The 27,870-nt window shown below is 44.5% G+C and overlaps 1 protein-coding gene across 1 annotated transcript in view; it reads right to left on the bottom strand.

Annotated features, from left to right (window-relative positions):
• The window catches only part of LOC126191163 (farnesyl pyrophosphate synthase-like), a 266,033-nt gene that overhangs the window by 167,868 nt on the left and 70,295 nt on the right, over positions 1-27,870 (bottom strand). The window contains exon 2 of the mRNA XM_049931935.1: positions 12,696-12,870. Coding sequence (XP_049787892.1) covers positions 12,696-12,870 — 175 coding nt within the window. The remainder of the gene's footprint in view (positions 1-12,695; positions 12,871-27,870) is intronic.

Here is a 27,870-nt window from a genome sequence, read left to right as displayed (position 1 = left end):
GAGAGATATAACAGTGACTGGCACTTGGCTGATGTTAGAGGAGAGGACAACCTGCGACGTTCTCTGACATTTTTATTAATAGATCCTCAAAAAAAAATTAGTGATTCAAAGTTGAAAGAGAGGAGAGGGATTATACAGCACCAATTCAGTTATTGAATGTTTTTTGAACATCTTTCGTCTCGTCAATATTTTTCCATAATATCTCACTAGGGGTAAGATAGATACAGTCTACAGGAAAATTAAAGAGACCTTCAGAGAAAAGAGAACCACTTGTATGAATACCAAAGGCTCAGATGGAAGCCCAGTTCTAAGCAAAGAAGGGAAAGCAGAAAGGTGGAAGGAGTATATAGAGGGTCTATACAAGGGCGATGTACTTGAGGACAATATTATGGAAATGGAAGAGGATGTAGATGAAAATGAAATGGGAGATATAATACTGCGTGAAGAGTTTGACAGAGCACTGAAAGACCTGAGTCGAAACAAGGCCCCCGGAGTAGACAGCATTCCATTAGAACTACTGACAGCCTTGGGAGAGCCAGTCCTGACAAAACTCTACCATCTGGTGAGCAAGATATATGAAACAGGCGAAATATCCTTAGACTTCAAGAAGAATATAATAAATCCAATCCCAAAGAAAGCAGGTGTTGACAGATGTGAAAATTACCGAATTATCAGTTTAATAAGCCACAGCTACAAAATACTAATTCGGATTCTTTACAGACGAATGGAAAAACTAGTAGAAACCGACCTCGGGGAAGATCAGTTTGGATTCCGTAGAAATGTTGGAACACGTGAGGCAATACTGACCCTACGACTTATCTTAGAAAATAGATTAAGGAAAGGCAAACCTACATTTCTCGCATTTGTGGACTTAGAGAGAGCTTTTGACAATGTTGACTGGAATACACTCTTTCAAATTCTAAAGGTGGCAGGGGTAAAATACAGGGAGCGAAAGGCTATTTACAATTTGTACAGAAACCAGATGCCAGTTATAAGAGTCGAGGGGTATGAAAGGGAAGCAGTGGTTGGGAAGGGAGTGAGACAGGGTTGTAGTCTCTCCCCGATGTTATTCAATCTGTATATTGAGCAAGCAGTGAAAGAAACAAAAGAAAAATTCGGAGTAGGTATTAAAATCCATGGAGAAGAAATAAAAACTTTGAGGTTCGTCGACGACATTGTAATTCTGTCAGAGACAGCAAAGGACTTGGAAGAGGAGTTGAATGGAATGGATAGTGTCTTGAAAGGAGGGTATAAGATGAACATCAACAAAAGCAAAACGAGGATAATGGAATGTAGTCGAATTAAGCCGGGTGATGCTGAGGGAATTAGATTAGGAAATGAGACACTTAAAGTAGTAATGGAGTTTTGCTATTTGGGGAGCAAAATAACTGATGATGGTCGAAGTAGAGAGGATATAAAATGTGGACTGGCAACGGCAAGGAAAGCGTTTCTGAAGAAGAGAAATTTGTTGACATCGAATATTGATTTAAGTGTTAGGAAGTCGTTTTTGAAAGTACTTGTATGGAGTGTAGCCATGTATGGAAGTGAAACATGGACGATAAATAGTTTGGACAAGAAGAGAATAGAAGCTTTTGAAATGTGGTGCTACAGAAGAATGCTGAAGATTAGATGGGTAGATCACATAAGTAATGAGGAAGAGTTGCATAGGATTGGGGAGAAGAGAAGTTTGTGGCACTACTTGACCAGAAGAAGGGATCGGTTGGTAGGACATGCGTTGAGCTATCAAGGGATCACCAATATAGTATTGGAGGGCAGCGTGGAGGGTAAAAATCGTAGAGGGAGATCAAGAGATGAATACACTAAGCAGATTCAGAAGGATGTGGGTTGCAGTAAGTACTGGGAGATGAAGAAGTTTGCACAGGATAGAGTAGCATGGAGAGCTGTATCAAACCAGTCTCAGGACTGAAGACCACAACAACAACAACAACAACAACAACAACAACAATATTGGACTTCACTCTTGTATTTACAAGAGCCGAAAATTTTTCTCTAGTATTTATTTAAATAATGTTTATCAGGTCGAGATAGGTCTACTACATAGAAATGTGTGAAATTTTTATGAATAAACCATAAAAGACTTCTAGGATATAAACAATTTAATTCTACTGCCTAAAAATCACATTTTAAGAACGAAAAAGTGTTTAGCGAAAGCCCTGACCCACGACTAAAAATACAGCTGTTCTGCAGAGCACGCAGGCATATCCAGAATCAAGGTTGAACTTCTCAGGAGACAGTTTCATCTTTCGCAATTGAGCCTGTAAATTGCCTCTACACTATATCTGTTTAGTAATTTATGCCGCGTCGAAGTATGTCGGACTGATACACAGTGACAACTTAATAAAAACTACTCAACATTTTAATACGAAGCTTATAAAACACTCGGTAACATATTCTCAGAAACATGAATCGTTAGGCTCCTCTGTCACACTGCATTAACTGTGGTTAGGTTAGGTTAGGGTTTTTTTTAACGTCCCGTCGACAACGAGGTCATTAGAGACGGAGCGCAAGCTCGGGTTAGGGAAGGATGGGGAAGGAAATCGGCCGTGCCCTTTCAAAGGAACCATCCCGGCATTTGCCTGAAACGATTTAGAGAAATCACGGAAAACCTAAATCCGGATGGCTGGAGACGGGATTGAACCGTCGTCCTCCCGAATGCGAGTCCAGTGTGCTAACCACTGCGCCACCTCGCTCGGTTTAACTATGGAGTCGAACTATTTAAAAGTTTTGCAGGACGATCATTCAGATTATAAATCTGCCACGAGAGAGTGAAAAAAAATGTTGAAGTGCTAAAGTTGCAACTTTTGGAAAAATAACCGCGAATCATTAGTCAATCAGAGGTGGAATGTTTCGCTGATCTCTGAGTAGTGACGGGAAACATGTAACGGCGCCGGCCGCTGTGGCCGAGCGGTTCTAGGCGCTTCAGTGCGGAACCACGCGGCTGCTACGGGCGCAGGTTCGAATCCTGCTCGGGCATGGATGTGTGTGATCTCCTTAGGTTAGTTAGGTTTAAGTAGTTCTACGTCTCGGGGACTGATAACCTCAGATGTAAAGTCCGATAGTGCTTAGAGCCATTTGAACCAAGCCAAACATATAACTGCGAAAGGGAAATTTTAAGGAACCGATAAAAGTAAAGTAGAAATAAAACGAAGGCTTTGTATTAGCAAAAAAAACGAGATTCAATGTCAGCATGGCTTGCTCCGCAGTTCCGATAAATCGAAGAACTGACTGTTGTCAAAACTTAACTGTAGCTCCGCCGATAAATACGTTGCTGTTGTCTGTTACTCAAAACACCTGCCATATATCCGTCAGATATTGACAATATCGGTCTGGTAAGACTAACTGACTGCATGACCTAAATGTAGAGAAAAATACAGTTGTGCACATTTATTTCTGTATTACACAATCTCAATATAAAAGAACAGCACACCCCCGCGGAACACAATGGAGCGTAAATGATTATTTTCGCGTTGTTACACTAGATTTATAAAAGTATACTGCACTAGAAAGCGATCATAAATTGAAATATTTCACAGTGCATAGCTAAATGTAATGCAAAACTGAAGCTGGTCTCTAGAATTACAGAGAGATGAAACAAGACAATGCAACAGATAATTTAGCCAAATTAAATTTTCTTACAACAGTGCGAAACACGTCCTACGCAAACTGTTATTCATATAAAGTTGCACATTTCATTGAACTAGGAGAAAAAGAAACGTGACAGTTAGTAATACTAATGTTTACGGAAACAATATGAGGTGATTGAAAGGAAAGAGTGCATACGTTCAGAAGCCAATAAACAGCGTAATGTCCTTTAATTCGTTGGTAGGTTTTTGGGAAACTACAGTTCTTCTCCGTCAGTGCCTTTTGCAGTCAGTGGTATGACTCAGGATAGTACTCTACCCTGTGAAATCCAGGTCATATTGTCGGATTATATTAATATGGACACAGAGCGTATACAGATAAGGGCAGTACGAGTCTCATATGCTTGTTTTGCTTTCTTGTCGGAGACACACACAAACTTGCGAATAATAGAAAGTGACAGATTTTAGAAGCAATAAGCCTTATATCTATCAGAAATCAATTACTAAAATTTCAGACAATGCCTTTCATTGGAAAAGCCTCTGAAGTAGGGCCTAAGGAAAGATAGTGCTACTAACAGATTGCAGCGAGGAATACAGGCAGTTATTCCTCCCGCACTCCTTCTGTGTATGTAATTTGACGAAACAATATGATATGATACAAAAAAGTACCTTCCATGATTTTACGAGTGCAGAAGTGTAAAATACCGTAATATGTTACAATAGTTACCAAACAGACCTAAATGATTACACACAGTAACATTGATACATGTGCAGTTCAATCAGAAAAAACAAATTTTTCAGGGATTTGAGGCTAGCAAATAATTTCTTCCCGTTCTCTAGTTGGTTAGAGTACACCATAGGAGACACAACACTGGTTTCCAAAACTCAAAAAATAATGATAAGTCTAATGTAGGAATCTGATGAAACAGTTGAAACTGGGGAATAAAATTCCTGACATGAAATAATTGAATCTAAAATATACTCGAAATGTAGTGGGTGGGTATGTCAGTTTGACATAGGGCCTACACAACTCAAAAGTGTGGTAAAATCGAATAACAATACTGCACTTGCAGCAATATAGTCTGAAGCCCCAAAGAAACTGATACAGGCATGCGTATTCAATACAGAGATATGTAAACAGACAGAATACGGCACTGCGGTCGGTAACGGCTATGTAAGACAAGTGTCTGGCGCAGTTGTTAGATCGTTTACTGCTATTACAATGGCGCGTTATCAAGATTTAAGTGAGCTTGAACGTGGTGCTATGGTCGGCACACGAGCGATGGGACACAGGTAGCGATGAAGTAGCAATTTTCCCGTCCGATCATTTCACTATAGTACCGCGAATATTATGCATCTGGTAAAACACCAAATCTCCGACATCGTTGCGGCCGAAAAAAGATTCTCCAAGAACAGGACCAACGACAACTGAAGAGAATCGTTCAACGTGATGGAAGTGCAACCCTTCCCCAAACTACTGCAGATTTCGATGCTTGGCCATCAACAAGTGTTAGCATGCGAACAATTTAACGAAACATCATCGTTATGGGCTTTCGGATCCACTCGTGTATCCTTGATGACTACACGACACAAAGCTTTACACCTCGCCTGTGCCCGTCAACACCGACATTGGACTGTTGATGAATGGAAACATGTTGCCTGGTCGGATGAGTCTCGTTTCAAATTGTATCGAGCGGATGGACATGTACAGGTATGAGGTCAACCTCATGAATCCGATTATTCAACTGGTGGAGGCTCTGTAATGGTGTGGGCCGTGTGCAGTTGGAGTGATACGGAACCCCTGATACATTTAGATACGGCTCTGACAGGTAACACGTACGTAAGCATCCTGTCTGATCACCTGCATCCATTCGTGTCCATTGTGCATTCCGACGAACTTGGGCAATTCCAGCAGGAAAATGCGACACCCCACACGTCTAGAATTGCTACAGAGTGACTCCAGAAACACTCTTCTGAGTTTAAACACTTCCGTTGCCCACCAAACACTCCCGACATGAACATTATTGAGCATACCTGGGATGCCTTGCAACGTGCTGTTCAGAAGAGATCTCCACCCCCTCGTACTCTTACGGATTTATAGACAGCCCTGCAGGATTCATGGTTCAATTCCCTCCAGCACTACTTCAGGTATTAGACGAGTTCATACCACGTTCTGTTGCGGCACTTCTGAGTGCTTGTGGGGGCCCTACACGATATTAGGCAAGTATACCAGTTTCTTTGGCTTTTCAGTGCATGACACAGTTAAAAATCGTTCCTATGTCCTCCATAGGAGACGAATGCTATTTATTTACGAAGCTACTAGCAGCATGACAGAGGGATGGGGATCCATATCGTGAGGTCGGGCTGTCCAATTCGTGATCACTGTGAGGTCGACCACTGACATCTTCTGGAATGAATCACCACTTACTGCAATATAATGACGTACATAAGCTTGCAGGATTTCATCTCAGTAGGCCTTTATAGTCACATATGCACATTATAAAAAAAACTGAACTGGCCGTCCAGCAACTTTTATACCAAGCCAAACTAAGTCACAGCTTCGTCCAAAACAAAACGATTCTAGGGTCTCACAAAATCGAAACATTCCTGCTGTGGATACATACTCCCTTCCAGAACCCTTCTACAAAGCATACGATACGACATTTAACAGAAACAATGAAGTTTTTCGCAGAGTCGGCATCGCCCAGGCCACGGAAGCGTGGCATCGTGGTCCTACAGCCTTGCAATGCATAACAGCAAGTACAGTACACACATGCATGTCATAATACTTGATCGTCCTTGCCAGAAGTTTCTCCGTGAAAACTGATATGGACAGCTGTCCAGATTTAGGTTACCTGTAGTTTCCCTAAGTCAGTAAGATAAATGCTAGGACGGTTCCAATAAACTTCCATATCCTTGTCCATTTTGAGCTTGTGACCTCGTCATCGATAGGACTTGATATTGTAGTCTCCGTTCATCCTTCTTGACATTTATTTATTATGTAATCATTTATCAAGTTCCGTGGTACCATACAGCCAAAGCAACTTGATCATGGAATGAGTCAATACATAATTTATAGAATGATGATCACAAAATTTATAAATGTAAAATGTTGTATCCAAGATGTTCGCTTCCACCACAGCTAAACGCGCTACAGGTGCGGTTGACAAGTTACCTGCGCTATTGCTCCGTGGGCGACACTCCGTTGGCAGACCCAGATGATAAAAGTACAGTAGGCAAGGCGTACCCAATACACGCCGGTCTGTTATGAAGTAGAACTCCAGCAGCCACCATGGAAACACTGCGTCGCTAGCTTCGTCACGAGAGGCGCCAGTTCGACACCAGCAGTGCGCACATCCCTGACAGTGCCGCAACTGGGAGCACTACGTCGCTCCCGCGAATCACATGCTACCCAAGCATGCAGGAAAGTCCACTGGACCTGACGGGATACCAATTCGATTCTACACAGAGTACGCGAAAGAACTTGCCCCCCTTCTAACAGCCGTGTACCGCAAGTCTCTAGAGGAACGGAAGGTTCCAAATGATTGGAAAAGAGCAAAGGTAGTCCCAGTCTTCAAGAAGGGTCGTCGAGCAGATGCGCAAAACTATAGACCTATATCTCTGACGTCGATCTGTTGTAGAATTTTAGAACATGTTTTTTGCTCGAGTATCATGTCGTTTTTGGAAACCCAGAATCTACTATGTAGGAATCAACATGGATTCCGGAAACAGCGATCGTGTGAGACCCAACTCGCTTTATTTGTTCATGAGACCCAGAAAATATTAGATACAGGCTCCCAGGTAGATGCTATTTTTCTTGACTTCCGGAAGGCGTTCGATACAGTTCCGCACTGTCGCCTGATAAACAAAGTAAGAGCCTACGGAATATTAGACCAGCTGTGTGGCTGGATCGAAGAGTTTTTAGCAAACAGAACACAGCATGTTGTTATCAATGGAGAGACGTCTACAGACGTTAAAGTAACCTCTGGCGTGCCACAGGGGAGTGTTATGGGACCATTGCTTTTCACAATATATATAAATGACCTAGTAGATAGTGTCGGAAGTTCCATGCGGCTTTTCGCGGATGATGCTGTAATATACAGAGAAGTTGCAGCATTAGAAAATTGTAGCGAAATGCAGGATGATCTGCAGCGGATAGGCACTTGGTGCAGGGAGTGGCAACTGACCCTTAACATAGACAAATGTAATGTATTGAGAATACATAGAAAGAAGGATCCTTTATTGTATGATTATATGATAGCAGAACAAACACTGGTAGCAGTTACTTCTGTAAAATATCTGGGAGTATGCGTGCGGAACGATTTGAAGTGGAATGATCATATAAAATTAATTGTTGGTAAGGCGGGTACCAGGTTGAGATTCATTGGAAGAGTCCTTAGAAAATGTAGTCCATCAACAAAGGAGGTGGCTTACAAAACACTCGTTCGACCTATACTTGAGTATTGCTCATCAGTGTGGGATCCGTACCAGATCGGGTTGACGGGGGAGATAGAGAAGATCCAAAGAAGAGCGGCGCGTTTCGTCACAGGGTTATTTGGTAACCGTGATAGCGTTACGGAGATGTTTAACAAACTCAGGTGGCAGACTCTGCAAGAGAGGCGCTCTGCATCGCGGTGTAGCTTGCTCGCCAGGTTTCGAGAGGGTGCGTTTCTGGATGAGGTATCGAATATATTGCTTCCCCCTACTTATACCTCCCGAGGAGATCACGAATGTAAAATTAGAGAGATTAGAGCGCGCACGGAGGCTTTCAGACAGTCGTTTTTCCCGCGAACCATACGCGACTGGAACAGGAAAGGGAGGTAATGACAGTGGCACGTAAAGTGCCCTCCGCCACACACCGTTGGGTGGCTTGCGGAGTATAAATGTAGATGTAGATGTAGACTTCGAGGATACCTCACCACGGCCATTACGCGCGGCTAGCTGCGCCCGGGGAACTTTGACTCCTCCGAATTGGGCTGCCATGGGCTAGGTGCTCCAAGACTGGTATTCTTGTATGGAACTCACAAGTGAATGGTCAGACTTGTCATGCCAAAGCAGATTGATTTTTTTTACTACTGTGAGTTAACTGTGAAAATGTTCCGCACGCGGACTTGTATCTGCTGACATGAACTGGAAGTTACATAAGCAAAAATCACGGAAACAGCTGTTTTTCTTGCTTGGCGCATTCACCGCTGGAAATCGCGAGTGGCGAGCTGTTGGTGTAGTGAGCTGGTCGGGAATTGCGGCCAGGCCGTCTTAACGCAGATTTCACTAACGAGGAATATTGTTACAAGATTTTGGTACAAAGAGAAACTAATATACATTTCCTTGTGATGCACCGTCTTTTAATTTCAGTTACGTATTTCTAAACTTATTGTCCTGACGCTAGTTCGAGTTGTAAATGTTTTGCTGCTTGCTATGGAGATATACAACCATGGAGATAAAAAAAGAAGGGAGGTGGCACTATAGACTTACACTGTACATTCGGTAAGGGTGTACCATCTAGCGGTAATTCATTGTACTCGCAACACTTCAGCACCCCTCCCACCCCTCCCCTTTTCGTTTGCACTTCACATCAGCCCAGTCAAATTCAAATGTCTTCCCTGTTTGTTGGGACTGTGACATTGGAAGACAGCATTCGGCTTCTTACTTCTCAGATGTGAAGTGAACCACTGACGTGAACTATTTTTGAGTTGACTAAGCCCATAATGTCCGAACTTGTGCTAAAGTACTGCCTGGTCCTCACAGTCAAATGGCAATTACATGCTCTGCAACACTTAAGGACGAGATATGTAAAGTAACATAACATATTAACAATAAGGTGGAAATGAAAGAAAATGCACGAGCATGTTGCCAAAAGTCTGCCAGTCGTGTACAGAAAGTTGGACGTAACAATGCGTGAGGTCAGCCTGACTATCGCGCTAAAAGGGCTAGCTATGCAACACGAGGCACTTGAAGGCACGGTTTCCGTCAATCAGTGAGAAGTTAGGGTGAAATGTCGCGCTGTTCTTCATTACAACATGGCCTGGATGACATCACACAGTGAGAAATCGTCGGGAAGCAGAAAGAAGACGCTGTGTGACGAATGTAGCCCAGGAGCTTGGTATTGCCCACAGCATTGCTTAACTGTATGTGGAGCCCCACAACCAAAGGCACTGCTGCCCGAAGGAGAGGAGGTGACCGACCACGGTCAATTACAGCAGCAGACGTTTGCCATACTCCGCAACAGGCAAGAAGGAACACACGTCAAACAGCGGGTGCAGTTGTAACCACATTTAAGAGGACTGCAAGGCATGCTGTCTCACGCTCGACAGTGGTGCGGCAACTGCATAGCGGTGTCTCTTTGTCCGCTGACCAGTACGTTGTGTTCAGTTGACAACTAGACATCGGCGGTACCATTTGCGATTGTATCAAGAACACGGGGGATGGGCAAACGAGGAGTGGAATGAGAGCAGGTTCATTCTGTGTACGATTCTGGATGTGCCCTCGTATGGCGAGAGGTGGGAACAGGTTATGCGCCCAGGAAGATTGTCGTTTTGGTGGTCCAGGTGTTATGGTTTCGGGGAACATAATGTTGCATGCGTGTACTGACCTGCAATCCTTTGAACACGGCACACTCACAGGTCAACGTTACTGTGACGCTGTACTCCTATGCCACGTGACTCTTTCCAGGGGTACTTTCAGCCACAATTTCATTTCTAATGATGACGATGCTCTATCGCATCGAATAGCACAAGTGGAGGAGCTCTTGGAATGGAGGGATGTTCGGCAAATAGACTGTTCTGTTCGTCCCACGGAGCAGGCGTGGGCTGCTTGGGGGAGGCGAATTGCAGCACATCCATATGCACCAACGACCATCCGGAAGTCGTCACTCGCGCTGATGGAAGGATGGAACGCCCTGCCATGAGAATACTTTACCAGCCTTGTGGCCAGCATGGGAGCGCGTTGCGGAGCATGCACTTCTGTCAGACATGATCACTCAGCTTGTTAACAACCATGTCCTGACTTTTGTGATGTACAGTAGGTCACCATAAATTGCAGTGACTTCAGTGCACTTACTGTGTTTGAATAAAAGTGTCATTTCTGTTCGTCTCATTCCGTATTTCTTTCAATTATCTTTTGTATTATACTATAGCAGTTCTGTCTACACTGAAGGAAAAAATCGCAATATCAACAAGGAGTTGTGCAATATAAACGAAAGTTGGTAGGCGTGTTTCTACATTTCAAAGATGATTTCAGTTCCAGTTCCGCGCCAGTCGAATAAGAGTGGCCCTAGTAGCGCCAGTGGCGCCACTATGAAGATGCAAATACATGCTGTAACGGTCATGAGCGTTAGTTGCCTTTGAGATTGGACGTGGTTGTTGATACTAGTCACGAATTCCCTTAAGGTGATAAAGATGCCATTATGAACACCTCACTGAGTTTGAACGAGATCGTCTAACAGGGCTACGAGAAACAGGGTGTCCCTTTTGCGATATTTCAGAAAGACTTGGCAGGAATGTAGCCACTGTACACGATTACTGGCAGCGTCGGTCACGGGAAGTTACGGTCGCAATAATATCGGTCTCCGGACGACCACCTGGCACTACCGAGAGGAAAGACCATCGTGTTCAGCGTATGGCTGTGGCGCATCGTAGTGCGTCTGTAGGAGCAATTTGAGCAGCAGTTGGGACCACAGTGACACAGCGAGCTGCTACAAATCGGTTACATCAAGGACAGCTCCGAGCCAGAAGCCCTGTAGCGTGCGCTCCATTGACTCCAATCCACCGCCATTTTCGATTTCAGTGATGTCAAGCGAGAGCTCACTGGAGGGCAGGGTGGAGGTCTGTTATATGTTTTCTGACGAAAGCTGGTTGTGCCTCGGTGCCAGTGATGGCCATGTGTTGGTTAGAAAGAGCTCATTTGAGGGCCTGCAATCAACCTTTCTGCATGACCCGCCAGGGTAGCCGAGAGCGCTAACACGCTGCTTCCTGGACTCGGGTAGGCGCGCCAGCTCCGGATCGAATCCGCCCGGCGGATTAACGACGAGGGCCGGTGTGGCGGCCAGCCTGGATGTGGTTTTTAGGCGGTTTTCCACATCTCGCTAGGTGAATACCGGGCTGGTCCCCACGTTCCGCCTCAGTTACACGCGTCGCAGACATTTGAAACACGTTCGCACTATTTCACGATTTACACTATATGCAACAGCTGGGGTACACTGATTTCATCCCTGGGGGTACGGGGTGGCGGCAGGAAGGGCATCCGGCCACCCCTAAAACTCACCTTGCCAAATCCGTTGTAACCACGCCGACCCTGCGATCGCTGCGGGACTATGGCGTAAGTGAAAGAAAGAAAGAAAGAAAGAAAGAAATCAACCTTTCTGCATATTAGATACACTTGACCTATACCCTACGGTATGGTCTAGAGAGCGATTTCGTATGACATCATGAGCACTCTCGTGGTTATCCCACGCACCCTGACTGCAAATTTGTACATCAGTCTGATTCATAAACAGCATTCCATGGGGTGTTTTCCAGCAGGATACTGCTGTTGTAACCCAACATGCTCTTCAGACTGTTGACATAGTGCTTTGGCCTTCTCGATCACAAGAACTATCTCCAGTCATAGAGGACATCAGCAGACGACAACTCCAATATCATCAACAACCAGCATTAACCGTATCTGTATTAACCGATGAAATGTAACAGACATGTAACTCCATCCCACAAACTGACGTCCGGCCCCTGTCCAACACAATGGATGCATGTTTGGGTGCTTGCATGCATCATTCTGGCGGTTACACTGATTATTAATGTACCAGCGTTTCACATTGCAATGACTTATCTCGCGCTTACGTTAACCTGTGATCTTACAATGTTGATCACTTAAATATGTTACGTAAATAAATGTATTCCCGAAATTTCATTACCCTACATTAATTACTCTTTGGTGCTGCGATTTTGTCTGTCTGTGTATGAATGATCCAAGTTTCATCGAGTTACGTTACTTGGCAGTGAGACATCATGCGAAAGCTTCTCTCGTCCGTAAGTTTTGCACACCACTGCAGATAGCAAATTATTCAAAACTGATATAAAAACGACCGAGGAGGCTCACCTTGGCGAAGCGCTTGGTGGCGGAGGGCGCGTCGAGGTGCCGGCCGGTCTCGGTGAGGTCCCTGACGACGTCTGGGAAGACCCTGTTGAACTCGAGCACGTCCTCCTTGCTGGCCGCCGTGTCCAGCGCGGCCGGCGCCACGCGCCGCCCCAGCGCCGAGCTGGCCAGCCAGTTGCTGCAACACACGTCGCCGCACACGCTCACACTGGCGCACCTACACAGCTGCAGGGCGGGACGGCTTTCAGAAGATAGCAACAGGCACTTGGCATGGGAGGAAGGAAAATTAGAGATACGTAGCTGTATAGAGATTACTGAAAATGAGGTTAAATAAAAATAAACTAGATGCACTTGTAATTGCCAAGTTCCTGGGCCCTAAATATGTCGACAGAAATTAGACGTAACCCATATTGAGCCGCTTCCTTTAACAGAAATTTGATTAGCTAATTATTGGTACTGGATAATGAGAACAATACAAGGTGTTTCGAAAGATTAATCGATTTGCTGCGCGGGATTAGTCGAGCGGTCCGCCGGCACGGTAACTCAGCGTGTTCGGTCAGAGGGTAAGCTGCCCTTTGTAATAAAAAAAACTGAGTTAATCGATCAACAACGAACTTAAACGGGTGTCTTGCGACGTCCGCCCCAAGCAGATGTAACGAACGAAAGAGAACAAAAATGAGATAAAAAAAAAGCGGTCTAAGGCGCTGCAGTCACGGACTGTGCAGCTGGTCCCGGCGGAGGTTTAAGTCCTCCCTCGGGCATGGGTGTGTGTGTTTGTCCTTAGGATAATTTAGGTTCAGTAGCGTGTAAGGTTAGGGACTGATGATCTTAGCAGTTAAGTCCCACAGGATTTCACACACATTTGAACATATTTTTATCGATTTCACAAGACTATATCTTCTAAATGAATGAAGATAAAAATTCGGGGCTAATTTTTTGCCAGTGGGAGTTCCTATGCTGTAGATAGCTCTCTTCTTCACTCACTCTTTCAGTTACAAGAATAACGTACCATGGTGTGTTCGCGATATCCTGACTTTTTCCTCAGTCGCAAGAGAATGCAGGGATTATTTTCCATCGCACTGCCACCTGCATAGGAGAGCGTTTGTTGAGCTTAGGAGCTGCCTCTACGTAGGATTCGGCGTAATGGGGCGTGCAAGATGAAAAACGCAACACCCGTCCAAAATAATCAGAGATTCACCTTTTTTCTGGCGTATAAGCGAAATCAGGGAAGTACCTACGGTGGCAACATGAACAAACAACTATGAACAACAGATATCTATTCCACGAGCAGTTGTGAGTAGGCAGTCTTAGGTAGTGGATCTGCGGCCATAGTGTGACAACGTTTCTGTGACACAAATCGGTATGGAGCAAAGGACTGAACAGCTCTGAATCAATTGTTCAAGTTATTTTCCAGAATGTTCTGGAGAAGAGAAAAGTGCGTGTGAAGTTCGTCCCGCACATCTTGACTCCCGAACGAAAGCAACAATGCGTGGACCCCAGCCACAACCTGATTCAAATGAGAAACGAGGAAAATTCCTTCCAGGAAAAGGAATCATGACAGGTGACGCGACTTAGTGTTATCAATACGAAGCTACCACAACACGATCAAGTGCAGAATGGGTCACTGAGAGTTTGGCAACACTGAAGAAAGAGCGAACGTGACATCCAAATGGAACACCATCCCAAAAATAACTTTTCAGAGGTTTTCACATGATTGTACAAACATACTCTGCATTGTACTCCATTAGGGGAGACTATGTAAAACAACTGATGCTTAAAACCACCATATTAACTTTTCTCTATTTTTTATTAAACCACTTTCGAAACTTTTTGAACTGATGGGGTACTTTCAAGTCCATCATTTGGTCTGCTGAGATATAAAGTTTTTCTATGAAATTCCATAGATTTCGTGCTTTGTATCAATATATTTCATATTTTCGTAGAGATCCGTAATAATACTGATTAATGGACTGTGAGGATTACTTACATTCGCCTGTGAGGTCGAGTGACATGACGGTATTTTTCTATGGTGTGCTGTGTACTGACGCTCTCACACATCATTACATTATTTTTAAAAAAAATTTCAAAGTTTTGACTGTTCGTCCATCATTAAGCTGTCGTGTTTTATCAATAACCAAAATCCCGCACTGCGTACGATTCCAGCAGTCTCTACATACAGTACTAAACTCGTTGAACGCCATCGCAGTTCCTAGATATGCTTCATAAATGTTTTTAAATGCATACTATTTTGTTTGAATGCCATAGTAAGGTATATGTCGTCTCTTACTAGCTGATTTAGAATCCCCAAGTATGTTTTACGCAAATAAAAAACATGTACCCCCATGTGACGACCAAAACAGAAAAATATTCATACTGTTCCTGGTTTTCCACAACAACAGCGTCAAGTATAAACACAGTAGGTAACTATTACAACTCAGAAAGACGGTATAATGAATCACTCTCCTCTAACATTACCTTTTTTTTCTAGATATAACCGATACCGTGTATACTATCGATTCTAGCATAGGTTAAAATTATCTCAGCTTGTATGTAGGCTGTTTATGTTTTCTTATTGGCAACGTTACGTAGCGCTCTGTATGAAAATCACTGGCTGTGCTGTGTGCAGTCTGTGGCTAGTTTGCATTGTTGTCTGCCATTGTAGTGTTTTTTTTTTTTTTTTTTTACTGCGCAACGCTACGCGCTGTTCACATCCAGCTGCCCAACACTACAATGGCAGACAACAATGGAAACTAGCCACAGACTGCACACAGCACAGCCAGTGATTTTCATATAGAGCGCTACATAACGTTGCCAACAAGAAAACATAAACAGTCACCTTACAAGCTGTTCTATTAAAAGAATTCATATGGTTTTGTATACGATGTATTATATTTCAGACTAAAATGTATAAAAAACAAATTAATGTGTTACAATGGATATACACTCCTGGAAATGGAAAAAAGAACACATTGACACCGGTGTGTCAGACCCACCATACTTGCTCCGGACACTGCGAGAGGGCTGTACAAGCAATGATCACACGCACGGCACAGCGGACACACCAGGAACCGCGGTGTTGGCCGTCGAATGGCGCTAGCTGCGCAGCATTTGTGCACCGCCGCCGTCAGTGTCAGCCAGTTTGCCGTGGCATACGGAGCTCCATCGCAGTCTTTAACACTGGTATCATGCCGCGACAGCGTGGACGTGAACCGTATGTGCAGTTGACGGACTTTGAGCGAGGGCGTATAGTGGGCATGCGGGAGGCCGGGTGGACGTACCGCCGAATTGCTCAACACGTGGGACGTGAGGTCTCCACAGTACATCGAAGTTGTCGCCAGTGGTCGGCGGAAGGTGCACGTGCCCGTCGACCTGGGACCGGACCGCAGCGACGCACGGATGCACGCCAAGACCGTAGGATCCTACGCAGTGCCGTAGGGGACCACACCGCCACTTCCCAGCAAATTAGGGACACTGTTGCTCCTGGGGTATCGGCGAGGACCATTCGCAACTGTCTCCATGAAGCTGGGCTACGGTCCCGCACACCGTTAGGCCGTCTTCCGCTCACGCTCCAACATCGTGCAGCCCGCCTCCAGTGGTGTCGCGTGAATGGAGGGACGAATGGAGACGTGTCGTCTGCAGCGATGAGAGTCGCTTCTGCCTTGGTGCCAATGATGGTCGTATGCGTGTTTGGCGCCGTGCAGGTGAGCGCCACAATCAGGACTGCATACGACCGAGGCACACAGGGCCAACACCCGGCATCATGGTGTGGGGAGCGATCTCCTACACTGGCCGTACACCACTGGTGATCGTCGAGGGGACACTGAATAGTGCACGGTACATCCAAACCGTCATCGAACCCATCGTTCTACCATTCCTAGACCGGCAAGGGAACTTGCTGTTCCAACAGGACAATGCACGTCCGCATGTATCCCGTGCCACCCAACGTGCTCTAGAAGGTGTAAGTCAACTACCCTGGCCAGCAAGATCTCCGGATCTGTCCCCCATTGAGCATGTTTGGGACTGGATGAAGCGTCGTCTCACGCGGTCTGCACGTCCAGCACGAACGCTGGTCCAACTGAGGCGCCAGGTGGAAATGGCGTGGCAAGCCATTCCACAGGACTACATCCAGCATCTCTACGATCGTCTCCATGGGAGAATAGCAGCCTGCATTGCTGCGAAAGGTGGATATACACTGTACTAGTGCCGACATTGTGCATGCTCTGTTGCCTGTGTCTATGTGCCTGTGGTTCTGTCAGTGTGATCATGTGATGTATCTGACCCCAGGAATGTGTCAATAAAGTTTCCCCTTCCTGGGACAATGAATTCACGGTGTTCTTATTTCAATTTCCAGGAGTGTATACTAACAGTTAAAATTACTCTTCTTTTAAAAATATTTGAAATTACGAAATTTCTGGTATACTTAAAATTCCTATTATAAATTGTACAATCTAACACTAATTATTAAAAATATTTCTGGATTTATTTATAAAATAATGATATAATTTGGTGAAGATTCTTCTTTGGTAAAGAAAGTTTGTAAACTCTTTTGCTTTGTAAACTCTTTGCAATAATGTGAGTACCGCAGAATGTAAGTAGTGGTGGGCATGGCTCTGATGGAAGTAGACGTTTTCTAAGTTGTCACCAACAATGTAATTATTGGGTTTTTGAATGAGGAAAATGTAAAAACGATGTGATGTTGATAGATGTGACAACGAATAAAATTCGAGAGTAATACAGGCAAATCTTCATCAGTTAGTTAGTCATCAAGAACCTACAAAATTGAAATTTCAGCTGCAAAATGTACCCCCAGACAAGACTCTGAGCCATCGACAGCAACAACGAGATAATTAAGATAAGTAAAAAGTTATTCTTTTGCATATCTTACACCTCTCGAAGCTTTCAAAATTTGTGCAAAGACAGAGAATTTTAATAGTGATGTGTGGGAGGGTAAGATTACAACTGCTTTGCAGTTATTTGGGCCATCAACAAGTTTTGGCCATATTTAGGGGCAAACCATTCACGTTGTGTCAGATCACCGCTACCTATGCTGGCTGACTAGCCTGGAGGGTTCATTGGGTTGACTGGTGAGATGAGGACTGAAGCTACAGAAGTGCGACACCACAGGTATATGAAAGTAGATGCAAACACAAGGACGCGAACTGTCTTTCACGAAATTCTGTAGTGCAACACGGCAGCGTGGATCATATCTCAGTCGTAGCTGCATTAAATGACTTCTAGTTAATAAACAAACGATTGTATACGAAGAACTATGAGCTGGCGGGGCGGAAACCGTCATCCCAGCTCTTCTATGGTCAGTTATCTGCTATCATTTCCAGGACGCTCTTACATCTGGTCACCTTGTATTCGCGAAGACTGTAGAATCAGATGGAGGTACCATTGGCTAGGTTTCTGCTGATATGTTAGGAACTATGTGAGCCAGCGACGGAAGCATATGCCGCAATTACCTCCGAGGCATCAAATCCCAATTCCGCCTTCAGCAGCGCCATTCCACCTCTTGTGGAGGTTCCTGAAGTCATCAAGCAGGAATCGATGGATAATAGCCTGCACTGCTACTTAACTCACTACGCTGTTACCAAAGCTGTGCCGACTGCTGAAGCTCCAGAAATTACAGGCTTCCTTGTAGGAAACATAATTTTGAAACATGTCGCATCCTGTGTGATGATATATGATCGTCGGGAAGAGGTAATTCACATTGTGACATCATCCTGACAGGATGCCTTCCACCCACAGACGAATGGCCTCACAGAATACTCGAACAGAGCGATGGGGATACAGTATTGCCCGTTGTGAGGTTCACGTACAACACAGTAAAGCAAAACACTACAGCTTCACAATGTTTATTTTTTTCTGCTCCATGGTCGAGAGGTCAAAACGACAGTGGACATACTGCTCCCGTTTCAAATGGACGATACTCAGAATCATTACGTTTAACACCAGGACCGAAGACGCAAGACAGCTGGTTCGTTTACAGTAGCTGGACGCCGAGGAGAAGGTTCAAGAGCGCTATAACGCTAAGCTCTGTGAAGTGAGGTGCAGCCCAGTAGATTTGGCACAGTATAAAAGCCTGCGCGAAACGTTACCTATAGGAAAAGTTATCAAAGAGCTCTTTTTTGAGTTTGTTGCGGCCCGCCATGAATTCCTCTCATATGTCAACCTCTTCAGAGTAGCACTTGCAAGCTACGTCCTCACTTATGTGCCGGATGTATTCCAATCTCAGTCTTTTTTATCCGTCGCAGTCGTCACTTGTCGGACGAAATCGAAGCTTATGATGCTTCATCAAGAGGATTAAGCGCAGGGATGTCTTACATGTCTACCATATGCCGCCCTACTACAATCCTGTTGCGCCGATCGACGATTGAGGCTTCTCGTTCGAGGGAACCCACTCTAAGATCACGAAGCTTCGATGGGAGGAGTTAGCTTCAACGTTCACCATAGTGAAGAGGATATGACAACACGACGCGAACGCAATGATCCTCCAGCGCTGCCTCACAGAGGACTACTGAAAAAGTCGGCCGGTGTGGCCGAGAGGTTCTGCGCGATTCAGTCTGGAACCGCGCGACCGCTACTGTGGCAGGTTCGAATCCTGCCTCGGGCGTGGATGGGTGTGATGTCCTTGGGTTAGTTAGATTTAAGTAGTTCTAAGTTCTAGGGGACTGATGACCTCAGATGTTAAGTCCCATAGTACTCAGAGCCATTTGAACCATCGACTACTGAAAATATCCAGATTTGGGTGCTGTGAGCGACTAGAAAGAGAACTTCTGAAACAGAGGGTCGTTGTTTCTCTGAAGAGAGAGAAACGCTGCAAACTGTGCTGTGGCGTAGCAGTTAGTGTCGATGGCTGGCATGCTGCGAGTCTCCAATTCAAATCTGATCACCAGTAAATATTTGATATTTAGTATTTATCATGTCTAGAACGTTCTCTAAATTTCTAAGACTTGTGTATTCTGGAATATGTTTGTATAAACAGCAGGCGGGAGTTCTGTTCTGCCTTTTGTTGGTGTCCATAATAAACATGCTTTTTGTGTACTGACGGGAAATGTGAACTATAAAAAACTGGGGAAGGATAATTTGAACTGTAGAAAATAAGAGGACAGGATGAAGCATCAGATAAGGTATATTAAGAACAATAGGCAAAGAAATAAGTTTACTAAACTGCATAAGACTCAGGTCAGAAGGTCATAGGCATACGGCAAGGCATTTAATTAACTCGATGTCAGAAGATGCAGAAGAGACAACGTGTTATAGGGACCACCATGACTATAATCGCCAGCTGTTCGATATCCATTGCTGCCATAAAGGTTTGCTCTAGACTTCACTGTAGACAAGACTTAGACTGTGCGAACAGATTGTTGAGGACGTTATATGTAGTGGATAATATGGGAAAGAGCTGAGAACAATATCGAACTAATCTAAAGACTGATGAGTAAAGGAAAACTCATCACCGTCACAAAGCCATAATCCACAAGTTAAGGGAATTTTGAGATCTACAGCACAACTTCTAGCCCAGCAATAGCCTGTACACAAAACGGTATCCTTGGAGCACTATAGCACATATGCTGGAGTACATAATGTTCGTAGGGGGTGTTACGTCCTAGCAGGGCAGAGGAGCGTGCACGATGGCTTCTCAAACTGTTGTTCACACTGCCCTAAATGGCTTGCGATAATTCTCTTCTTGTACAGGTACCATCTGGAGGTCAGCAGTGGTTGTGTTGCAACTGTTACGGCTCAGATCCTTCGACCTAAGGCGGCACTACCATGGGCGTTTCCTCTGTAACACAACTGTTCCGTGATCCACTCAGGCATGTGATGACAACTGATGAACTGCTTGGAGAGTAAGTGGAGGTTTCCTTTTAGAGGCAGACATTGATAACTTGGGGGAGCAGTGTGCTTCCCCGAATCTCCGGCGATACTGCCAAGCGAGCGAAGTGGCACTGGACCCGCACCCAAATCATCATTCTGACGTCTAAATTTAGGAATTAGTTAGTTTCCCTACTTCGATTAAGGCGACAAGACGCTGCCGATTTCCTCTCCATCGGAGTTCATGTTCCAGCTTACCAGGCTTATTGTCGATGGGGTGTTGAACCCTAATTTTCATTCCTTCCCTCCCAGTACTGCAATCTGATAATTCCCCAGGCAGGAGACGAAGCAGCAGTTAGCCAGCAGCGTCGCATGGTTTCAAGGGCTTGATCATGAAGTTCTTTTCGATACAATCGTATGAGACCCTATTACTTCTACAGTTGTGTTACTTTAAAAATAAATAAATCATCCGCTGTTCCCTTTTTGGCTCAGGCCTAGTTCTGCCTCTGTTACCTTTGATGAAACTCAACATTCGTTGTTACTATCCACTACAAAATCAATAGAAGAAAAGAACTACTCCACTTATTTTTTTGTGATCAGTTGCTGTCGAGATGACACTATAGCAACCTTGCTGAAGGTCATTTGTGTCAGCGTTCACAACACGCATTGCGGAAATGTTTGCATACGAGCTCGCCATCCAGCCGACCTTGCTTCGCTATCGTTCCCTGTGGGTAATCACGTGATGGGTGGCGTGTTCTACCGCGCCAGAAGTCAAACATCTTAACTCAAAAGGTCATCGCAGCCTCCAGTACGCTTTGTCAGTGTAGTACAGGACTGCCTCTAGCCGATGAAGCCTGGGATAGTACCTTGTTCATTCGAAACCACCCACATTGTCTCCCTCTTACCAAATGTACGATTCATTTGAAGAATGTCGAAGAACAGGGAGAGCTGCTGATCAAATGAACTTTTACTCACTACCAGTTTCGATCAAACGATCATCTGGCATCCTAACATTATTTACAACAGCTGCGTGATACTGTTCGATTGATAAAGACGATTATTTGATCAGTAGCGCTCGGTAATTATTAAATATGAACCTCTTGAAACATATACCATTTTAATTTGTTTCTGGTTGATACATTCTATAGTCTATTTGGTTTTCGTATGCGGTGTTGAACAAAGCAGAAGAGTTTTCTCATGATTCTCGAGGGTATTTTTGGTCTGTCGTTGCAACTACAAAAATGCGTGATATTTTTCACCAGACGAGTTTCGCTTTATTGAGGTAAAGCATCATCAGTGGTCTGTAATTCAGTTATTTACATTTTGATTTGCTTTTTAGATCGAAACACAGTTCGTTAAGAATTCAACAATTGTACCGTAAGTACAAATAAACCTATTCTTAACGAATTGTTTTTCGATCTAAAAAGCAAATCAAAACGTAAATAACTTAATTACGGACAACTGATGATGCTTTAACTCAATAAAGCGAAACGCGTCTGGTGAAAAAATCACGCATTTTTTAGTTGCAATGACAGATCAAAAATACCTTCAAGAATTAAAAAGCAACTACGGACACTATGGCCACACAAGTGAAGAATTTAAAGTTTTCTCATAACTTTATCTAATTTTCACCTACGTAGAAAAGTGGTACGGCAGTATACCTGTGGTTCTCAGTATCCAAGCAGGTACGTGTTTAATTGATGTAGATGTGACTGCTTTTCCAGATACATCAGGTGATGCACTTTGCATCCACTCCAGATACATCAGGTGATGCATTTTGTATTCACAAATTGATCACGTATGTTATATGAATAAAAGTGAAGCTGAAGTTCCGCGTTCTGGCCCTAGACGAACCAATCGTCTTCGTCTGACTTCCCTGTCATCCTCTGCCAATGGTGTCATTGGAAGCAGTAGGTAGGGGCATGTGGTCAGCACACAGCTTTTCCGGTCGTTGTCGGGCTCCTTGACCTCGGAATCGATACCAGTGGATCAAGTAGCTCCTCAGTTGGTCTCATGAGGCTGAGTGCACGCCATCCCAATCCTCTGACCAAGGAAAAATCCGTCGCTATACCGGGAATCGAAACCGGAACCCCCAACATCGCAGTCAGCCGCCCTGACCACTCAGCTATGGAAGCTTAGGAATAATCAGCAGAAATGAAATTCAGCCTGAGGATGGTTGAACCTTCCACACTATATAATACGTACGATTATTATTCGTGTTAAATGTTATTGTTAGCAATTCTTTTTCTCTCAGATTAAACATCAAGGCAAGATAATGTTACGTCAAGCGTTAATAATGAAGCTTGTATAGTGTCAATGAGTTTGCTGCTCTACATGATTTGATAGTTTGGTCGATAGGTGTTGGCTCCTAAACAGTAAAAGTGATGCTCTTATTTCTTCTGTTCGTAAACTGATGCTTGGGTACTTCTGGAAAATTTCATTTCTATAACATTTGCTACTTCAAAATTTTGGCCATAGCTGATGTTCAGCAACGGTGAATGTGAATGAATGATTTGGAAAATTCAGCCATCAGTTACAGGTAGAAAGATTTATTAACAACATTTGACCATGGTTTCAACAATTGTAAAATAGTCTTCTTCAGAAGTACGTGGACCTATTGAGGAAATGTTTATACATCTTGTTAAAAAGAATGATCAATGTGTAAGGGATGTACAAACCACTGGATAAATGAAACAATAAACGAAAATTACTTGCACGTAAAGTCACATATTGGCGACGACAAATTTCAGAGCGAAGTAACATGGTGACTACCAGTAAAACCAAATCAAATCCATTCTGTTTGTGTCTTCTGGCTGACTATGTTTTCCAGAATTTTCCTAACTATTGTTTCTGACAGTGTGTTTTTAATATATGCAATATTCTTAAAGGATATTGTGATTTCGTCGATCGTTTATTTAGTTCCTCGTCTACTCATAGCTCATGTTCTTGTCCATCTTATCAGTACGTTATTATTTTTTGCAAGATCTTCCTCTTCTCTTTCTGTGTACTCGAGTAGGCATTTTCTGTTCAGTGGTATGTATTCGATTGTTCAAATATTCCTCACAGTGTTGTATCTGAATATTTCATTCCTTGTGATTGATTTCTTGTTAAAGATGTTTCTGATAATTGCTATGTTTCTGATTTTCCCTTCATTTTGCTTTCCCTGTCCTGTAGTGATATTCCTAGTGTTGTGTTGGGGGTATCCACACCTTAGGTACTTTAAATATCTTTGACAGTTGGTCTTTATTTGATTTCCATTTAAATTATACTACTATCAGTGATCAGTGTTCCTCCTGATATAAAGGCCGTAAATCATATCCAACACTTTGCGCTGCACGGATGAGTCTTAAGACTAGTAAGGATTGAACACGCAACCTTAGTCTATTAGTCGTCCCCTCCTGCACATCTTATTCCGTAGTTGAAGGTATTTACACTGCCGGGCGACATGCTCGCATGGCTCAATTAACCGTACTTGAGAAAGGTGAGTATTGGGACTTGATTAGTGGCCCAGAATATAAGTTTCATCTTTTAATAATATCAGTGTGCAAGACACTGATGAGTGAAAGTTTGTTATTTCTAGATTCGAAGTGTACACTCATGTTCAGAATGAACAGAACACCTTGAACGACTAGAGAAAGGAAGTTCATATTCACAGGAGATGTACATTAGTATGTTCTGCAGAAATGATTAGCATTTCAGTCACCTAGTAGTCACGGAGTCTGCCATGGGCCTTGATAACTTGTTCCGGCCATCCGAGGTGGCCGAGCGGTTCTAGGCGCTTCAGTCTGGAACCGCACGGTCGCTACGGTCGCAGGTTCGAATCCTGCCTCGGGCATGGGTGTGTGTGATGTCCTTAGGTTAGTTAGGTTTAAGTAGTTATAAGTTCTAGGGGACTGATGACCTCAGATGTTAAGTCCCATAGTGCTCAGAGCCATTTTAGCCATAACTTGTTCCATGCGTGATGGCATCGATGCTTATAAGGCTCGAATGGTATCCTGTGGTGTAGCCATCCACGCTGCATTCGTCTTGTTCCGAAGTTCATATGTGGTGGTCGGCACTGGTGACAGTGCTGCACCCGTCGTTTCACCGTATCCCACACATTTTCGACTGGCGGCAGGTCTGTTGTTCTGTCAGACCAAGAAGGCATATGTTCGTGCAGCAAAATGTGATCGGGCATTGTCTTGCTAAATGTAAATGTCGTGTGACTAGGGCCTCCCGTCAGGCAGATCGTTCGCCTGGTGCAAGTCTTTCGATTTGACGCCACTTCGGCGACTTGCGCGTCGATGGTGATGAAATGATGGTGATTAGGAGAAAATCTCCATCCCAGCCGGAAATCGAACCCGGGCCCTTAGGATTGACATTCTGTTGCGCTGACCACTCAGTTACCGGGGGTGGACATTGGCTGAAAAATGGCGACTAGAGTGTTGTGCAAAATGGTACGGCTATGGACCGCAGTATGTCATTCACGTAGGTCACAGTGCCTGTGATTCCTGGTTTTACCCAACAGTGCCCCCACCTTAAGGCCTTGAGTTGGCGCTGTATGTCTTGTGCGAATGCAGTCACTGTGATGCCGCCCCCTGTCTGCTGTAAACCAAAATGCAGCCATCGTTTTCTAACAAACAGAACCTGGATTCGTCCGAAAGCACTATCTGATGGCCTTCCTGTCCCCAGTAACGTCGTTCAAAGGAATGGTACAAATGGCTCTGAGCACTGTGGCACTTAACATCTGAGATCATCAGTCCCCTAGAACTTAGAACTACTAACGGAAGGACATCACACACTTCCATGCCCGAGGCAGGATTCGAACCTGCGACCCCGTAGCAGTCGCGCGGTTCCGGACTGAAGCGCCTAGAACTGCTCGGCTACAGCGGCCGGCCTAACGTCGTTCCATACAACACTGACGCCTAGCACGTTTCCACACATTTGTGAAAGATAGGTGGAGAAGTGGACGACGAGCACTATCCTTACCATAATAATCGGCTGCGGACTGCCACCTGCGATAGTGTACGATGTGTTACACTGTTCCAGTGTTACGCCAGAGCCGAGGACGCAGCAGATCTGTCCTGCAATGCCATTCGGATGAGGTGTCGATCTTCTCTGGGTGGTGCGACCTGACCCATCTCGTCGTGTTCTACGGACTTCTGTGAACCATTCTGCACACACATGTTGCACTGCCAAACACACAAGCAGCAATTTCGCGGATGGATGAATCACGTTCTCTCATGCCAACAATGCGCCCTATTTCAGACGCACTTATTTGATGGTACGGTTCACGCATACGTCTGCGAGGCATCCTGCACGTCTGCTCAAGTAATGCTGATGCATTACATTATCTTCCGTTTATAGCGACAACGAGAGCTGCAGTCACATTTTACCTGTAGACGGTGTTGCGCCACGATAGCGATGTTGACCTTGAATCAGCGGGCCGACATGGTTCAGATACTAATCATTTCTGCAGAAGATGCTAACGTACATGTCCTGTGAATATGAACGTTCTATCTCTAGTCGTTCGTGGTGTTCTGTTTTTTCTGAGCATGAGTGTAGAATAGATAGCTGGTGGACGCAAAGAGGTCTCACATATCGCTCTTGTAGATTTGTTAACACAAGGTGCGTCATAGCAGTTGAGCGAGATAGCGCGGTGGTAAAACAAAGGACTCGCATTTGAGAAAACGGCGGTTCAAATCCTCGTCTACAGCTGTTGCTAACAAACAACGAATATATGAAATAGTCTGATGCTACTTAGAAGAGTGAGGCCATTTCATGATGGCATGATTAGGCCTACATGTGCAATACATTCAAATTTTGCTGTAATTCACTTGAAAATGACTAAAGCCGCAATTGAATTAGTGAAGTATAAACATAAATGGTTTTGACAGTCGAAAGTGACAAGAGCAAGGTACGTTACAGATACGAGCATGTAGATACGCTCAAGAGAGATGACAAACAAGCAGTGTCGTAGCGTGAGTGGAACACATCAAGACGAAGCAGATTTAGCTGCTTTTTCCAGTTAAGTGTAGCGAAAGGTCATCCGATCAGGTATCGTGGTCTTGTGCTGATATTTTTGTTGCCTTAATGCCGCTTCCAGACGGCGTGGTGTTTGTAAACACGAGAACCAGCTGCTTTTGCTGCACTGCCGCAGGAAGCTATCAAGGACGCGCTAGAAGCTGCTCATCGCGAATGAAACAGTGGCCAGTGCAACGTGGTACGATACACTTCGTGAAGTTAGAAGCATCTTTGTCAAAGAAAAGACGAACCAAAAACAAGTGCCGAAGGGATCGGTCTTAGGCCCGATCCTCTAGTCTACACAGTGTAAGAGTGGGCGCGGAAAGACGCGGAGGCAGTTAGCATGAGCAGGAAAGCGGGAAAAAGGTAATCTCTATAAAAAAAGTAATTTCGCGTCTCGTTGTATGTGACTTAGTATACGTCCTTCTACAGACTGAAACGATATAGAGCCCTCTTGTCCCGTCTCAGCCGCTGCCATCTGAAGATTTAATACGGTGTCACATCGGAAGTTGTTAAAAACCTAGAATATTATTGCGCTTTTAGTGATTCTAACCTTTCTTATGGTCATCAGTCCTGCGAAGGTTTTGACACTGCATTTCAAACAGAGAAATAGTCTCTTCGTAACAGTGTACCTGCTCCACCTATTAGGAAGGTATAGGCTGTTATTTGATCAAAAATGTTGGTTGGTTGATTTGGGGAAGGAGACCTAACAGCGAGGTCACCGGAAAGGATGGGGAGGAAGTCGGCCGTGCCCTTTTCAAGGAACCATCCTGGCATTTACCTGAAACTATTTAGGGAAACCATGGAAAACCTAAATCACGATGGCCGGACGCGGGTTTGAACCGTCACCCTACCGAATGCAAGTGCAGTGTGCTAACCACTGCGCCACGTCGCTCGGTGATCAAAAGTGTCCGGACGCCCCTATGTTTATGGGGAATAGACCACTAGATGGGACGAGCGGCAGAGACGATAGTATAAAAGGAGTGTTGTCAGGAGTAAAAGCAGAACGGGTCGATAAGAAGAACGCATTGACTTGTCACTGGATGTCATCTGAGTCACAGATCCATCAGTGATATTTGAACCTTTCTAAAGTTGCCAAAGTCGACTGTTGGTGAGGTGACTGTGAAGTGGAAACACCGAGGAACGACCACGGCTAAACCAAGACCAGCCAGACCTCATGTAGTGACACACATGGACCGTGGACCACTATGGAGGATGGTTGCAAAAAATTGCATGAAATCAGAGGAACGAGTGCCAAAGTACTACCAGTACAGCTAGCCGGATGACTGTGCGTAGAGAGTTAAAGAGGAAGGAGTACAACGGGTGAGCACCTTCTCGTAAGCCACACAATTATGTA

This window comes from Schistocerca cancellata, chromosome 6 (genome assembly GCF_023864275.1).
Source record: "Schistocerca cancellata isolate TAMUIC-IGC-003103 chromosome 6, iqSchCanc2.1, whole genome shotgun sequence".
Taxonomy (NCBI): Eukaryota; Metazoa; Arthropoda; class Insecta; order Orthoptera; family Acrididae; genus Schistocerca; species Schistocerca cancellata.
The sequence above is the reverse complement of the archived record's forward strand: the minus strand, read 5'-3'. Positions and strand labels throughout refer to the sequence as shown.